The 18,452-nt window shown below is 42.9% G+C and overlaps 1 protein-coding gene across 1 annotated transcript in view; it reads right to left on the reverse strand.

Moving 5' to 3' along the window:
- kiaa1328 (KIAA1328 ortholog) overlaps nucleotides 1–18,452 on the reverse strand; it is a 248,031-nt gene that overhangs the window by 157,202 nt on the left and 72,377 nt on the right. Inside the window, 1 exon segment of the mRNA XM_038790679.1 lies at nucleotides 16,998–17,113. Within this exon segment, the coding sequence (XP_038646607.1) occupies nucleotides 16,998–17,113 (116 nt within the window).

An 18,452-nucleotide genomic window follows, 5' to 3' on the forward strand; every position in this document is an offset into this window, starting at 1 on the left:
AAACAAAACTGGTTTACTAATATCTTTTGGGGAAGGAAACCTGTATTAACTACAAGCGATTGACACTTAACTGCCTTCCGAAAAGGCCGAGCAAGCCACTCAATTGCATCAAACCGCGACAACAAATTATGATAAGAATCAAACTAGATTGGCGACTTAGCATGGATCTTGGCATTGGATTTGGAAATGAAAAGGAGAACATCCAACCCAGTCATCCTGCAAAATCCTTCTCATTGACAGCTGGGCACTTGAACCAAAATTGAGAAGTCTGTCACATATGTTAATCAAGCAAAAGCCTGACAGTCATACTCACAAAAATCATATCTATCAACCAACTTACAGATTCCTCCATCATAATCCCCAAGAATGCCCTGCCTCACTGCAGGACAAACCTATTAGAGGTTGTGGCACTTGGTATATGGGGGAAGAGTGTCCCAGAAGTCCTCAACATTAACTTCAAATCCCATGTAGTCTAATGGCATCAGGTCAAACATGGGCAACAAAACCGGATGTTGATTACTACCTACTGCTCTACAACTAATGAATTAATTTTCCTCCATGCTGAATGCCACATGGAATAAGCCAAAAATCACAATCCAGGACAAAGCAGCCTGCATAGTTAGCACCCAATCCACCATCTTAAGTATTAATTCCCTCTACCACAATGGTAGCTGTGTGCCATCTACAAGATGCACTGTACCAGCTTGCCAAGGCTCCTTCAACAACACCTTGCAAACCAGCAACCTCTACCCCCTCGAAGAACAAGGGCAGTAGATGTGGGAGGTTATGTGATGGAAAAACCTACATGACTTCATCCTCACCAATCTACTTGTCACCTACAACTGTCCATGAAATGGTCAAATTGGCCACCACACATTCCTTTTGGAGATCAGGCTCCACATTTACACTCAGGACACCCTTCATTATGTTGGGTGACACCACAACCAGGCTATATGGGATAGATTCAGAAATAATATAAGAGCTCAAAAATTGTCATCCAGGAGGCAGTGGGTACCACAGGATTGTATTCCACAACAATCTGCACCCTCATGGGCAAACCATATCCTCACTCTCTCATCAGCATGTGCACATCACCGAGCAATGCCACAGCCAAGGGATCCTATCAAATCAAAGCTCTGCAGTCTTGCTACATCCAGTCATGAATGGTGGCAGAAAATTAAACAACTAACATGAGGAGGAGTTGGCTCCATGAGCACTTTCCCATCAATGATGGTGCATCCCAGCAAGTGATGAAAAAGACCAGCCTCAAGCATCACAAACCATCTTCAGCCAGAGGTGCCGAGTGTATAATTCAACTTAGTCTCATCCTGGTAAACCACTAATGCAGATGCAAGTCTTCAGCCATGTGATATTAAGAAACAGCTATGGTACAGATACAGTGAAGGCCATGGGTACTGACAATATTTCTGCTTTACTGCTGTAAAACAGCAGCCTGTTTTATTATTGCACAGGATGGAGCCATGGTTAGGTCAGCATTTCTACTTCTCAGCCCAATTTTCCCTTAAAAAGGTGACAGTGAACCATCTTTTTGAACTACTGCTCATGTTAATACACCCACAGTGCTGTTAGGGATGGAGTTCCAGGATTGTGAAATGGAAATGAAAAATCGCTTATTGTCACGAGTAGGCTTCAATGAAGTCACTGTGAAGAGCCCCTAGTCGCCACATTCCAGTGCCTGTTTGGGGAGGCTGGTACGGGAATTGAACCGTGCTGCTGGCCTGCCTTGGTCTGCTTTAAAAGCCAACGATTTAGCCCAGTGTGCTAAATCAGCCCCAGTGCCCCAGCAACAGTGAAGGAATAGTGATATATTTGCAAGTCAGGATGTTGTGTGGCTTGGAGGAGAACTTGCAGATGTTGGTGTTCCCATGTCTCTGCTGCCCTTGTTCTTCCAGATAGTAGAGATCCCAGGTTTGGAAGGTGGTGTCAAAGGAGTCTTAGTAAGTTTCTGAACTGCATCTTGTAAATAGTACACACTGCTGCCAGTGGGTGTCAATGGTGGAGGGAGTGAATGTTGAAGGTAGTGGATGGGGTACCAATCAAGCAGGCTGCTTTGTCCTGTATGGTGTTGACCTTGAGTATTATTGGAGTTGCACTCATTCAGGTAAGTAGACACAATTCCATCACACTCCTCACTTGTGCCTCGCAGATGGCTTTTGGGCGTAAGGTGGTGAGCTACTCACCACTGTATGCCCAGCCTCTGACCTGCTCTAATAGCCACAATATTTAGATGGCTAGCTCAGTTCAGCTTTTGGGCAATGGTAACATTCAGGATGTGGATAGCAGGGATTCAGCAATGCTAATGCCATTGCATGTCATGAGCTGATGGTTAGATTCCCTCTTGTTGGAGCTGGCCATTGCCTGGCAAGTGCGGCGCGAATGGTACATGTCAATTAACAGCCCAAGCCTGAATGTTGTACAGATCTTACTGCATATAGACAGTATCGGAGTAGTAGTACTGGTGCTGGACATTGTTAAATCTTCAGTGAACATCCACACCTCTGATTTTATGATGGAAGGAAGGTATTGAGAAAGTGGCTGAAGATAGTTGGGCACAAGACACTATTCTGAGGAACTCCTGCAGTGATGTCCTGGGGCTAGTTAAGATGATTGACCTCCAACAGAAACAACCATATTTCTTTGTACTCAGTATAACCCCAACCAGTGAAGAGTTTTCCTTGGATTCCCATTGATGCCAGCTATGCTGGGCCTCCTTGATGACACACTCGGTCAAATGCTGCCTTGTGATGTCAGGGGCAGCCAAAGCTGTAATGAGGTCAGGAGTTGAATGACCCTGGCAGAAACCAAAAAGCGTCCATTTGCAGGTTATTGTTGACCGCTTCCTTCTGATGGGGCGGTAATTGGTCGGGTTGGATTTGTCCTGTTTCTTGTGCACAGGACGTACCCGGGAAAACGTCCACATTCTGGGTAGATTCCAGTGTTGACACTATACTTGAACAGCTCGGCTCAGGGTGCAGCTAGTTCAAGAGCACATGTCTTCAGTACTATTGCCAGAATTTTTCAGGGCCCAAGGCCTTACAGTATCCAGTACCTTCAGCCTTTTCTTAATATCACATGGACTGAATAGATTAGCTGAAGACTGGCATCTGTGACTGGCATCATCCACGGCACTTCTGGCTGAAGATGTCTGCAAACGCTTCAGCCTGATCTTTATACTGATGTACTGGGCTCCCCGTCATCGAGAATAGGAATATTATGGAGCCACCTTCTCCAGTTAGTTGTGTAATTGTCCACTATTATTCACGACTGGATGTGACATGACTGCAGAGATCAGATCACCTGATCGACACCACATTAAACAAACACTGCTTCAACCAATGGTTGGAGTGTCCACCATTTGTAAGATGCACAACAGCAATTCACCAAGGATTCTTCGGCAGACTCCTCCAAAACCCCCATATCTATTGCCTTGGAGGATAAGGGAAGCAGGTGCATGGTAAAGGCAACATTTCCAAGTTCCTATGCAATTTATACACCATCCTGACTTGGAAATGTATTGTTTTCTGGTCTTCACCATCATTGAGTCAAAACCTTGGAACTTGCTATCTAACAGTGCTAAGGAATATGTGCACAGCACGGGTGCTGCAGTTTCCGAAAATCGCTCACAACCATCATCTTCTCAAGGTAAATTTGGGATGGGCAATTTCAGCTACTCTTGCCAGAAACATCACATGTACACATTTTTAAAAAGGAAGAATATGGCAGCTCCATGCAGCTGTAAAGTTTACTTAATAGTCTATAGTATTGCAGCTGGGGGCTTTCAATGACTGGTAAATGGTTGATTTCTGATTTGATTATGTTTCAGGGTACTAAAAAGAATTCTGTATGTTTTTTAATAAAAGAAAAATAAGTCATATTTAATCGGCACTTTACATATCCTCATGACATCCCAAAGCATTAAACACTAATAAAATAATTTTGAAGTACAGTCAGTGTTGCTATGTCGGCAAAGCCTGCAACCAATTTATGAGGGAGATAAATGAGTAGTAAATCTGTTATAATGCTCAGCTGAGGAAGGAATATTGGCACAAATGCTGGGAGAACTACTTGCTCTTCAAATAATATCAAGTAACGGTCACAGGATGGGTTACAGAAATGCAAATAGTCTTTTGAAACAGGGGCATCACACTGCTGTTATCAGACTGTTCATGAAGTCCCTGCCAATATGCAAAGATCTCTACAGAGATCAGCTGTGCTGTCACAAGAGATGTTTAACCAATACAGCACTGCAGCACCCTATCATTGCACTATACTTTGTAGCAGGGGTGTGATGGAGTTGTTATAAACATTCTTACTGTACAGTCTGAAGAAAATTAAGAAACTCTTCCAGTGTCCTGACAGCTTCAACCCAACCTCTTCAGCTGCTTCATTAATAGCCTTCCCTTGATCATACACTCTGACATGGGGATGTCCACTGCTGATTGTCGCAACGTTCAGTGCCATTTGCAACTCCTCAGATACTAAACCAGTCCATGTCCAAATGCAGCAAGACCTGGACAACATTCATGTTTGGACTGTTATGTGACAAGTAATATTCAGGTTATACAAGTGCCTCTCAATGACCATCTCCAACAAGACTGAATCTAACTATCTCATCCAAACCATTCAATGACATTATCATTGAATCCCCCACTATCAATATTCTGAGAGCTACCATTGACGAGAAACGGAACAGTACGAGCAATATAAATACTGTGGCTACAACAGCAGGTCAGAAGCTGGGAAATCTGACTCCACAATGATTGTCCACCATCTACAAGGCAAAAGTCACGACTCTGATGGAATACTCTCCAGTTGTCTGAATGAGTGCAACTCCAATAACACTCAAGAAACTTAACACCATCCAGGTCCACCAAATTCACTCGGGATAAACAAGCAAATAAACATAACAGCAAATAGAACAAACCTGTCTGGCTTCAGTGGTCAGTCATGGTTCTGTTGCAAAATTGTATACTTTCTCATTTGCTGTTTGCTTCCACCTTACAGCTGAGAGCATAAAGCAGTTATGAACACTTCAGTAATTCACCAAATTTAACTTCAACTGACTGGAGTGTACACGTGTGGAAAACCTCCAAAAATTAGGAGTCAACCTTCAGCCAAGGAGGAAAATCAAATCCTATCAAAAATTAGGCTAGTAGGGCAGCATGGTGGTGCAGTGGTTAGCACTGCTGTCTCACAGCACCGAGGTCCCAGGTTTGATCCAGGCTCTGGGTCACTGTCCGTGTGGAGTTTGCACATTCTCCCTGTGTTTGAGTGGGTTTCGCCCAGACAACACAAAGATGTGCAGAGTAGGTGGATTGGCCACACTAAATTGCCCATTTATTGGAAAAACTGAATTTGGTACTCTAAATATACTTAAAAAAAGAAATGTGGCTTGTAGAACTAGCTCCAATGAGACTCCAGACTTTCCAAATAGGAGCAATGTGAATCACTGAGCTATTGGTTGGCTCAATGCCGATACGCAAGACTGCTGTACTCAAACTTAAATTTTATAGTCAATTCAACTTCTTCCAAACGAATGTAATCTCAGACTATTTTGACGGAGGGCTAATAACTTGACCAAAAAGGCCAGCCATTTGTTAGCTGTCAAATCTGACTCATGAGAACTAAATCAAACCCAAATGTTAATTCTATAGGGTCTCACAAATGGTTTGTGGTTGTTTGCAAAGCTTGTTTTGAACGTATAAGCCTTTTTATGTTTTCCACAGCAGCACTGTCACATTTTTCAAGGACATTGTGCAGCATACACACGCTCCTCACTTCTCTGTCCCTCAAGTACCCTGAAAATAATCACTTCAATCAAAATTCTTCAATCAAGCAAAGGTTATTGCTATTGTGAAATTATCTGCCAGTCTCTGTGGGCATTCTCTCCAAGCAACACTTAACCTGCCAAAATAACAGCTAATTTTTTATCTGACACACTATATTTAAGAATAAAGGGAACATATAATGACAATAAACCAGTCAAAATGTCTCTCTCGAGTCTGGAAATAACATTTCAAGTAAAACAAGGCATTAATTCAAGTTCCTGAACCAGGTTCATAAAATAAAATATCACATGACGTTAGGAGCCACAGGATGCAGGAAACTATCTTTTTTTAAATTTAACTAGTAAGGTATTGATAGAAAACATAAGAAAGTAAAGTTTTGATTATACTGCAAAGATTTAAAACATGGTGACTGCTGCCCTCTGCAGATCATCTCAATGAATGACTTACATACACTTGGCCACTTAGCTTTTGTTTTAAAATGTAGACGGATTCACTGGTTTATCATTTTCATTCCAAAATACCTATAGATGTTGCTGAAGCTTATCGACTTGCACTCACCAGAACGTAAGAATGCCAAATTTCAAATGGTCACAACAATTTATATCATAGGCGAAAAGGGTGCTGATTGGTTGACAAGTCAACTCTGATTGGCCACGGTGTCGTCATGGAGAAAACAACGGGGAACTTTGGCTCATCAAGCTCCCAGGTAATTCAAAAAAGGTGCAACGCTTGAATATATTGCTTTTGTTTGCCGAGAACAGGTTCCTGCCTATAAATGCATGTTGCTTCTAATAAGCGTGAATAAGGCATGTTAGAAGCTTGATTGATTATCTTAAATTGGTTGTTAGTATAGCCACTAGCGCCTTCAGGATTGTTCAGCAAGTGCTGTCTGATTGTGGAATCACATCTTACAACAAAGACATTTTGTTTTGGGTTTTGCAAGCACAGGCTGGTTGAGGATGCTGTGTAATCTGCTTATTCCGAGCAACTATAGGAACCCGATGCAAAGGCATTTCTGGTAGTGCTTCTCCAGTGCTTTGATGTGCCTGCTGCAGCTTGTCTATTATATAGGAACGTGAGGATCAGTGCAGCCCTCAAATACTATTTTCCTCCGTCAGCTAAAGGCTATGCTGGCACGTTGGAGATGATGACTTTTTTCGCCCTGAATTTTGCCCCAAAATCAGATGGAATTCCCTGCTGAAAATCTGAAACATGGTGAAGATACCCTCCTATATGGTAACACAACCCGTTATCTTCCCATCTGGGAAGAGCACATGTTAAGGGATCTAAGGGATTCTATGACTACATTCAAGAAGGGAGAGAAATCGAATTGCGATAACTACAGGAGTCTCTATGCTATCTGCCACAGAAAGATAATTGCAAGATCCTCCTCAGTCATCTCCTCCCAGTGGTCTAGAAACCCTTCCAGAATCGCAGTGTAGTTTATGCCCATCGAAGTGCACCACAGGCATGATTTTCACAGCACGGCAAGTTTAAGAAAAGTGCTAAGAACATCATGAACCATTGCACAAAACCTTCTGTGACTTCAAGAAAGCCTTTGACTCTATCAGCTGTGAAAGTTTATGGAGTATTCTCCTCAATTTGTCTCCCTCAGAAATTGATCACCATCCTCTGCCATAATAACATTTAACTCCTAAAATGACAGCCCCCCCCCCCCCCCCCCCCTCCTCCATTATTATACTATACTCTGTCCCTTAGTGCCTAAGTGGACACTTCACCCTCCAGGAACCAGTCCAAAGCTGTTCTCAATTGCTGATGACTTACTTCCTTTTTTAGCCAGATTACTTCTAATCCAAAACTAACTTTCACTCTGAGACATGAATTGGAGATTTGTCTCTCTAGTCAGCTGAGCAAATGTTCCCATCTTGCTCAAGTCCTGAGAGTGCAAGCTCTCACCAGCTTTTCACGAGATGACCAACATTTTCTCTGCTTCTGCTCTCTCTCTCTCCCAGATTCCTGCAGATTGACTTGACTGTGAGGATCAGGGATCTCTTAGGAAAAACACTTACAATGGCTAACTATAGATTCTTTCACTCTCAACGCACACCTCCATGGCAACATGAATCACATGGGCCCCCTGTATCCAGATAAATATTAGTTAAATGCTACTTTAGATCTCCCAATACCATTTTATATTGGAATTAAATCAATATTTTGAAGTATAGCCATTCAGAAAGCTTGACGTGCTTAACATCTCCCTGTGACTTGGAGTCTAACAGTCTATCCAATGTCAACACACCTGCCCTGGTCATTGTTCACAGGTGTGACTATCTCCCACCTTCTTCAGAGTAAAGCAACCAGTCCCCACCCCTCCTTCTTTAACTTTCAACAACCAAGCCACCCAAGCTTGTTGTCTGGCAGAATTCATTCTCCCATTTTACCCTCAATTAAATAGTGACCCAAAACTTAACAATCTTATTTGAAATAACCAGCAGCAAGCCTTTTGAGTGTTTAAATAAAGAGAATTGTTTATGCGATCACCCCAAAATCTAATGCTACAGCACTCATTACCGGTCACAAACACACTCAAAAAGAGCACAGTTGAAGAGAATACTGCACTTTTGCAGGTTATAAGTGTTATAACCAGGATGGGAGGAGTGCACAAATGATCTAGCCCCACTGCTCCAAAGGTTACAACATTAGTTTAGAAGTTTAATTCACTCCTTCAAATGGCCAATTACTTACGTTTGCTGCTGCTCGACCCAGAATAAGAGAGACTTTAACAGGCTTCTTTCAATAAACTCAGAATGATTGATGTATTGTAAAACTAAACTTCTTTTTTTAAGATGCCCCAACACACACACAAGCAAAGAAACACAGAAAAAAGATAGGAGGCAGGATTCTCTAATAATGGGGCTATGTCCCCATGCCGGCGTGAAAAGTGGCGCTTACAACCCGGGCGTCAAGGGTCGTCGGAATTGAGGAATTTTCCTCTTCCTAGGGGACTAGGTTGGTGCCGGAGTGGTCCCCGCAGCTCCAGCCAGCGCGGAACGGCCCACTCGAATTTGCGTATGCGCAAAATTCCGCGCATGCGCGCTACGGCCGACGTATTTCCGCTCATGCGCGGGCGTTCACTTCTCCGCCAGCCCCCGGGCACTATGGCAGAGCCCTACAGGGGCCCGGCACGGAGTAAAATAGGCCCCCACGGAACCAGCCCGCCCGCTGATCAGTAGGTCCCGATTGCAGGCCAGGCCACCGTGGGGGCCGGCCCCCCTCCAGGACGGCCCCCGCAGACTCACCTTCGAAGTCCCGCCATGTGGGACCTGAGTAACCCACGCCGGCGGGACTTGTGACCCTTCTTTAATTTAAAAGAAACTCCAGGTCAGCATTAAATTATCCAGATATGCAGAACTTGCCATATTTCAAAAGAAAAATATAGTTTTGAAAGATATAATTCTAATATAAGCAAAAATAATAGTTTATAATTCACGTGATTGTCGTGTTGCAGGTATGATGAAAAACTTGTCTTTTGGGGCAATTTAGGTGAACAAAATGACCAAAGTTACGTACAGAAGATGTTTCAGGATTCAAAGGGATGAACTTTCTGCGGGTCACATATTTAGTTGCTTGTTGTCTCATTACCAGGATGTCAGTTTGCTGTGATGGTTGACCCAAAAAGAGCGAGAGAGAGACTTTAAGTCTCTGGTTATTTAAAACACTGATGGTACAGCCTTGACTACTACAGTCTCTCTCTACAGGCAGCACGTAAAGCTTACAAAGGGCTGCTTTACCATGTGCCCCTCATTATTTCAGTTCATTTTCCAAATACGGTGGTGTCTTCGGTTGATTAGCTATATGCTAGTTTATTGTTCTAAGACATTCATTCTAAGAAAGGGTTAAGAAAGTACTCATTCTTCTGTGAAGATAATATTTTTTTGCCTGGGGTGTATTTTTCTGTCCCTGTTAGCTGGAAATGGTTTTGAATACACAGGACCAGTCATCTAACCTCTGCAGCAGCATAGAGTTCCTTTTAAAAAGCAAAAGTTAATTTCAAAGAGCCACTCTAAATAAAGTTTGTATGTTAAAAGTTAGGAATATGATATATCTTTATTGGACACAATCCATACTTTTTCCTCAACCAAGGATGCTTCCCCTACCCCCAAACAAGGATTAAGGGGCTCTTGACCATGTCTCTTCCATTTCACATACTTCGGCTCTCACCTCTTCTACTCACGGTTCCTCCTTGGCCTCGCCTTCCATCCTACCAGCCTCCATATTCAAAGGATCATCCATTGCCATTTCCAGCATGATACCAAGACTAAACACATCAAAACCTCCCCTTTCAACATTATAAAGGGACCATTCCCTCTGTGATGGCCTGGTCCGCCCTTCAAATCACTAAAAACACTCCCTCCCTTTCCCACTACACATTTCATTGCAAGAACAGAATATCTAACGCATGCCCTTCTATCTCCTCCCTTCCCACCTTCCAAGGTCTCAAACATGCCTTCCACCTGAAACAGCAATTTACCTGTATTTCTTTCAATTTAGTATAGTGTATTTGCTGCTTATGGTGTGGTCTCCTCTATACTGTGAAGTCTTAACATAGATTAGATGACTACTTTGCAGATCACCTCTATTCATTCCACAAGCAAAATCCTGAGCTTCCAGTGGCCTGTCCTTTCAATTCCCCACCTTGCACTGACCACAGCTTTCTGTTGCGTTTCAATTAAGCTTAATGTAAGTTTGGAGTACAGTTAGGCAGTTTACAACCTTCCAGACTCAACATCGAGTTCAACAATTTCAGACCATAATGCCTGTCTCCATTTTTTTGTTAGTTTTGTTTTTTCTCATTGTTCTCTTTATGTTTTCTTTTGGATGGCAGCTGCTCATGGTTGTGCCATTCATACATCCTCTAGTTAGAACTGTTGTTTCTTTATTTGTCCCATTTTCATTCACTTCAGCCTTGCATCTCCAATCCTTTTGTCATTTAGGGGAGGCAGTGGCGTAATGGTATTTTGATTGGATGAGAAAAACGCATTGATCAGATCAGGCCATTTTATAATTATATTATTGTCCCAAGTTATGAATTACAATCGGCTCTAATGAATTATGAGCTATAATTGGTTCATTAAAAAAAGAATTATTGTTTCAATTTTTGGTTTGTATCAATAATGCTCCGGGGACCCGGGTTCGAAATCCACCATGGTGAAATTTGAATTCAATAAAAGTCTAATGATAACCATTGTCAATTGGCATAAAATCAATCTGGGTCACTAATGGCCTTTAGGAAAGGAAATCTGCCAGTTTTACCTGGTCAGGTCTACATGTGACTGCAGACCCACAGCAACATGGTTGACTCTTAAATGCCCTCTGAAATATTCAAGGGCAATTAAGGATGGACCCACATCCAATGAATAAAACAAAAATCACTCCTGTCTTTCACCGTCTCACATATCTTTATCCCAACACCTCCTCTTTCACTTTCCCAAAACCTATCACATCTCTAATTTTTCCCAGCTCCAATTAAATGTTAACAAACTAGTTTGGTTTCTCTCTCTAAAGATACTGCCAGACCAGATCAGTATTTCCAGCATTTTCTGTTTCGACTCATGAAGAAATAACAAGCTTTTACATTGTTTTTCCTGGCTTGTCATTTTGATGTGGTAAGGGTTACACGCTGCACACCATCACACAAAGGTACATCTTCCGATGAAAAATAGTATCACTTGAAGTTGTCACTGTGATCAAACCAGCTCATACCAACCAGTCTACATTTTACAGAGAATAATGTTGCAGCTAATGCAAGTACACAATCATGTGTGTTTTAAGTGAAAAACAAGATTCCATGCCAACGATTCCAAACCTCCCTTTAAACATGTGATACAAACTGAAAATTGTACAATAGATAATATTTATGTGAATGAACCAATTATAACTGAAGAGCCAATTATAATTCATAACTTGGTACAGTAATAGCTATCAAATAGCCTGGCCTGACCTGATCATCAGCTTTATGGTCTTTCCTTTAATAACACAATCACTCAGAACTGACATCAGCAAACTGAGTTTTTCCAGGAACATCAGCTGTATTTCTGTTCCATGTAAGAGCTACCTCAAATCTGCAGAATTTACACAATTAATATTAATACAAGTGGTCAGGGAACAAATATATTGTATGTATATGGTACACACTGCAATCACTGTGCGTTAGTGATGCAGGAAGTAAATGTTTGTAAGTACGAACATATGAACAAGGAGCAGGAGTAGGGTATTCGGCCCCTCTGGCCTGCTCCACCATTTATTAAGATCATGGCTGATCTGGTAAACACCTCACATCTGCATCCTGCCACCCCTTTGCTTACCAATCACCATTGAATATATTTACGGCTGACATTCAGATTTTTGATCTTTCAGGGAATCAAAGAATATGGGGAGCCAGCAGGAAAGTGGAGTAGAAGCCTAAGATCAGCCATGATCATACAAAATGGCAAAGCAGACTCAAAGGACCACATGGTCTTCTATTTTTTTCCTCCTTCCATTTTTTGGAAATGTTTTTTATTGAGTTATCATATTTTATATCTAACAAATTATACCTGATCAGAAAAAAATGCGCAAAAGCCAGCATGTATATTTACAAGCGAACATCTTCATAACAACTGCGGCCGTGACCACCCCTTTAAACTGCATATATATTTTATATTCTCCAATATAGCCGTGACACATATTAACAGGTATTTATATACAATTTGGTCTGGGCCTTAGCTAGGTTTCTGGCTAAAAACAGGTCTTGAAACAAGTTGGTGAACAGCTTCCACGTCCTATGGAAGCCTTCTTCCGATCCGTGGATGCCAAATTTTATTTTCTCCAGCCTGAGAAATTCCGCCAGGTTGGACAGCCTTGGGCGGTGCTGCCGATCGCTAGCTGAGCAGGATGTTCCGGCGGGTGATCAAGGAGGCAAAGGCCGCCACTTTTGGGCATAGCTACCCACCCTCACTCCCACAGCCCTGGCCTCGAAGGCCAATGTCCGACAAGGTTTGGGCAAACCCAGAACATGCGGGCATGGTTGGCCGAGCCTCTCTGGCACCGTTCACATTTGTCCTCCACCTTCGGGAAGAACCTAAATCAGTTGAATTCTGATTAGGTGTGCTCTGTGCACCACCTTTAGCTGCATTAGGCTCAGCCTTACGCACATGGTGGTGAAGCTCTGTGAGTGTTTTGATCCAAAGTCTTTCCCCTATCTCTCTGCCTAATTCCTCCTCCCATGTTTTCCTTGTCTAGTCCAGAGGTGGGCATACCTCCTCCAGCAGTCACCCATACACGTCCCCACAGATCCCCACCCCCTAAATCACCAAGTCTTTCTACTAGTGAGTGTCCTGGAATCTGGGGGTACGTCATTGTTTCTTTGCGGAAGGAGTTTTTGCCTTGAATGTATCTCAGGTCGTTCCCTACTGGTAGCTGGAAGGCTACGGGGTTAGGGTCAGGGCATGGGCCTAGGTAAGGTACTCTTTCCAAGGGTCGGTGTAGACTTGATGGGCCGAATAGCCTCCTTCTGCATTGTAGAGATTCTATGATTAAAAATGAAAACATGTTCATCATCATTGTTGTTGCTGCCTTCCCAGGTCGTGTCTGCGCATAAATCGGTCTGCCTCAGCCGCGCAGTGAAGTAGAATTCTTTCCCCTGGAAGGTTACCTGCAGTTTGACCTGGTGCAGCATCTCAAATTGCACCTAACTTTTCTACAAGGCCGCCTTGGCTGTATTAAATTCAGCACGGCCTTTGACCAGGTCTACACCAATGTCTTGGTAAACTCGGGTTGAATGGCCTTCCTACTAGCAGAACCGAGTGTGCCTTGCCCAGTTCAGGATCTTCTCCTAGTCCTGGTATTGGTGCAGCTTCACTATTACAACTCTTGGCTGTTCTGCTACTTTGGGTTTTGGCCGGTGACTTGTGGGCTCTGTCTATCTCCGGGATTTGGGGAAGCTCTCCCTTCCGACCTGGTTACCCAGCATCTGGGCCACATAGTATGTGGGGTTACTGCCCTCGTTGCCCATCCGGCAGGCCAACGATAGAGATTCTGGCGGTGCGCTAGATCTCCCCTTTAGTGCCCCTTGCGACGCCACCAACCTCACCACTTCTGTTTACAGGAGGCGATTCGGTCACTCTGGGCGGTCAGCGTTTTTTCTAGGTCTCTGATTTTTGCCTCCTGTGCTTCCAGTCGCCGCTCTGTTATCTCCAACGCCACCTTGAAGTGGGCCATGTTGTCCGAGACCACCACCTTCACTGTGAGAGGGGTTCAACTGGTTTGATGGGCCATTTTCACATTAAAAATGTAGTTTTCTGAGTTCCTGGAGGAAAGGATGTGTCCACTCAGCATATCCCCTCCCCCCCACCAGAAGTCCAGCTCTGCTCTTTCTAAACCACAAATGAGTATCGAACAACCTCTCTCGCTCTTTTTGGTTTGAGGAGGATGGAAACACTTCAACAAAGTAATCACCTGCTCCTATTTCTTACGTTAAGTTCTCATACATGGGTCACTTATTAGGTGTTCAGTTAAAACGATTAATGACAGATATGTGCCAGATACAGCTCTTTCAGATTGTGGGGAAAATTCAAACTCAAATAAATTACATAAAATTATTTTATCAGTTTGATTGCTCATTTCCTATTATTCAACAGTTTGCCAAGAGTAGCTTTAAAAAAATAGCTGTTCAGTTTTTCACTCACTCATTCAGCATTGGTGGTTTGCAAAATAAGTTTGATCTATTCACTTTTAGTCCATCAACTGTTTAATCTGCAAATTAAGTCATGATTTTGCTAACAGGATTGGATTTGATTGGATTGGATTTGTTTATTGTCACATGTACCGAGGTACAGCGAAAAGTATTTTTCTGCGAGCAGCTCCAGTACATGAAAAAAGGAAATAAAAGAAAATACATAATAGGGCAATACAAGGTACACAATGTAACTACATAAGCACCGGGCATCGGGTGAAGCATACAGGGGTGTAGTGTTAATGAGGTCAGTCCGTAAGAGGATTGTTTAAGAGTCTGGTAACAGCAGGGAAGAAGCTGTTTTTGAATCTGTTTGTGCGTGTTCTCAGACTTCTGTATCTCCTGCCCGATGGAAGAAGTTGGAAGAGTGAGTAAGCCGGATGGGAGAGATCTTTGATTATGCTGCCCGTTTTCCCCAGGCAGCGGGAGGTGCAGATGGAGTCAATGGATGGGAGGCAGGTTCGTCTGATGGACTGGGCTGTGTTGACGACTCTCTGAAGTTTCTTGTGGTCCTGGGCCAAGAAGTTGCCATGCCAGGCTGTGATGCAGCCAGATAGTATGCTTTCTATGGTGCATCTGTAAAAGTTGGTAAGAGTTAATTTGGACATGCCGAATTTCCTTAGTTGCCTGAGGAAGTATAGGCGCTGTTGTGCTTTCTTGATGGTAGCGTCGACATGGGTGGACCAGGATAGATTTTTGGAGATGTGTACCCCATGGAATTTGAAGCTGCTAACCATCTCCACCTCGGCCCCGTTAATGCTGACAAGGGTGTGTACGGTGCTTTGCTTCCTGAAGTCAATGACCAGCTCTTTAGTTTTGCTGGCATTGAGGGAGAGATTGTTGTCGCTGCACCACTCCACTAGGTACTCTATCTCCCTCCTGTATTCTGACTCGTCGTTATTCGAGATCCGGCCCACTGTGGTCCTGTCGTCAGCAAACTTGTAGATGGAGTTGGAACCAAATTTTGCCACACAGTCCTGTGTGTACAGGGAGTAGTGTAAGGGGCGAAGTACGCAGCCTTGCAGGGTCCCAGTATTGAGGACTATTGTGGAGGTGTTGTTGTTGTTTATTCTTACTGATTGTGGTCTGTGGGTCAGAAAGTTGAAGATCCAGTTGCAAAGTGAGGAGCCAAGTCCTCGGTTTTGGAGCTTTGATATGAGCTTGTAACTATTTTATGCCCAACAAATTCTGACATTTTGAGTTTTGATGTCACATGTGGAATTTTCAGATGTGATTTTTTTTTTTGTTTATTTAATGGCACACCAAAGACAAAACTTTTATCACATAGATCATACTTGATATGAGAGAGACAAAGAAAAGCAAGGGGTAAAATGTTACCAGGGGTTCAGAGGTGGATTTTGAGGTAGGGGGATCTGGAGAGGGTAGCAGGAAACTAGCTCAGAAAGATATTGCACCACTTAGTCAGTGTGTTTCTTATACCTCGATTTTACTGGAGACAACTTTTGTGTGATGTCAACAACCTGCCCAGTAACGGCAGCAAGTCAATTGAGCTTGTTAATTGGCAGATTAACAGCAAATTTCCAAGTGCAATGCATGGGCCCCATGCTGTGACAAAACCTCAACTACTCAGAGGAGGCATGCTGTGGGCACCTGCTGACAGACACTTAAGACTCCTTTTCTCATAGCCATTTCATTCCACCCTCCTTTAATAATAATCTTCAGTGTCACAAGTAGGCTTACATTAACATTGCAATAAATTTACTGTGAAAATCCCCTAGACGCCACATTCCAGCGCCTGTTCGGGTACAGAGGGAGAATTCAGAATGTCCAAATTACCTGACAGCACGTCTTTCAGGACTTGAAGGAGGAAACCAGAGCACCCGGAGGAAACCCACGCAGACACGGGGAGAACATGCAGACTCCACACAGATAGTGACCCAAGTGGGAATCAAACCTGGGACCCTGGAGATGTGAAGCAACAGGGCTAACCACTGTGCTACCGCACTGATATTCTGGCTGCTGTGAAAGCTGTCAATGCACTGATCAACCCCCTCTAAACCCATTCAACATCAAAATTGGTTTGTCGGCCTACTAATTTTTCGCCTTCCAAAAAAGTAACCTCCCCCTACAGATGCTGCCAGATCTGCTGAGATTTTCCAGCATTTTCTTTTATGTTTTCAGATTCCAGCATCCGCAATAATTTGCTTTTACTCATTTATGAAATTTGAATTCATGCTCAGCGAAAGGATAAAATATCATTCAACTTGGTTGCTTAAAATGCAACATCTAAATGACAGCTAAATAATCTCATCAATTTATTCTACAAACTCAAAATTGGAAGACTTTGAACTAAAGTGGCTCTGCACTATATCCAATTTGTCCCAAACTATACTTATGTATTCGATATACATCAAATACAGATGTGTGCCACTCAATGTATGGCACATAATATTTTTAGACCAGTTTTAAAATATTAGACCAGTTAAGGATATCTTCCCGCTCAGTCACAATGAGTTCATTTTGGTCCTCCAGTTCTCGGATTTTCCTTTCAAATGATTCGTGTTCAGCTTTTAATCGTTCCACAGTTTCTTCTTTCTCCTCACTTACTCTAGATAGAAACATATAAAAACACAAGAATTAGCTTTTACCTTTTTAAAAAACTCAAATGTGTTTCTAACACTTAACCTTCATCCATGTATTCACTACCATGATTCTTGAAAATAAATTACTCTAATTCCTCATAAGTGCTTTCCACTACAATTAAAATGTTACATAAAATACTAGATTTATGACTCAATTCTTGGAATATGATGATTGGGCTGCAGTAAGCCAAAATGGTACTTAACTGCTACAACTGGCATCAAGGGGGACAGAAAACAGTTCAGCAACTCTTATTGGAATGTTACTAATCCCAATCAGGAAGAGAGTCTGGCTTACTTGACTGCCAAGAGCCTCAAGCAGTCATCACAGCAAAGTCCCTCTGCAGGTTATCACAATCCCGATGAGGATCTATGAACCAAATTTCTTAAACAAAGAAATTAGCAAATAGATTTACTTTTATCTAATATCTCGATTAATAATAATTATTTTTATTATTGTCACAAGTAGGTTTACATTAAAACTGCAATGAAGTTACTGTGAAAATTCCCTAATTGCCACACTCTGGTGCCTGTTCGGGTAACAGAGGGAGAATTCAGAATGTCCAATTCACCTAACAAGCACGTCTTTCGGGACTTGTGGGGGAAAAAATGGAGCACCCAGAGGACACCTACGCAGACACGGGGAGAACGTGCAAACTCCGCACAGAGAGTGACCTAAGCCGGGACCAAACCTGGGTCCCCGGCGCTGTGATGCCACAGTGCTAACCACTGAGTAGAATGGATAGAGTGGATAATCAGATGCTCTTTCCGAGAGTAGGAGAGTCACGTACTCGTGGACATAGGTTTAAAGTGCATGGGGAAAAGTTTAGAATAGATGTGCGAGGCAAGGTTTTTACACAGAGGGTGGCAAATGTATGGAACGCGCTGCCTGGGGAGGTGGTGGGAGCAGGTATGATAGCGGCTTTCAAGGGGCATCTAGACAAATATATGAATAGGATGGGAATGGAAGGATACGGACTCCATAAGTGCAGACTGTTTTAGGAAGGTACCATGGTCGGCACAGGCTTGGAGGGCCGAAGGGCCTGTTCCTGTGCTGTATTGTTCTTTGTTCTTTATTCACTGTGCGACCGTGCCGCCTATCACACATCAGAATGAAAACACAAACTAAAAGTTCACAGGCAAAAAGTGGTCATTACAAACGACAGACTACACATGGAATAGCAGAGACCACAAAGGTTTCTGCACAGAGTTTCTAAATGGTCCAATTCGCTTGTACATTCTCAGCCACAGGTTCTTCCAAGTCCAAACTTCTTTGAAATTTCAGTCCTTTTCTTTCGTGGACTGAGC

The sequence above is a fragment of the Scyliorhinus canicula genome, chromosome 3 (genome assembly GCF_902713615.1).
Source record: "Scyliorhinus canicula chromosome 3, sScyCan1.1, whole genome shotgun sequence".
NCBI classification, from domain to species: Eukaryota; Metazoa; Chordata; class Chondrichthyes; order Carcharhiniformes; family Scyliorhinidae; genus Scyliorhinus; species Scyliorhinus canicula.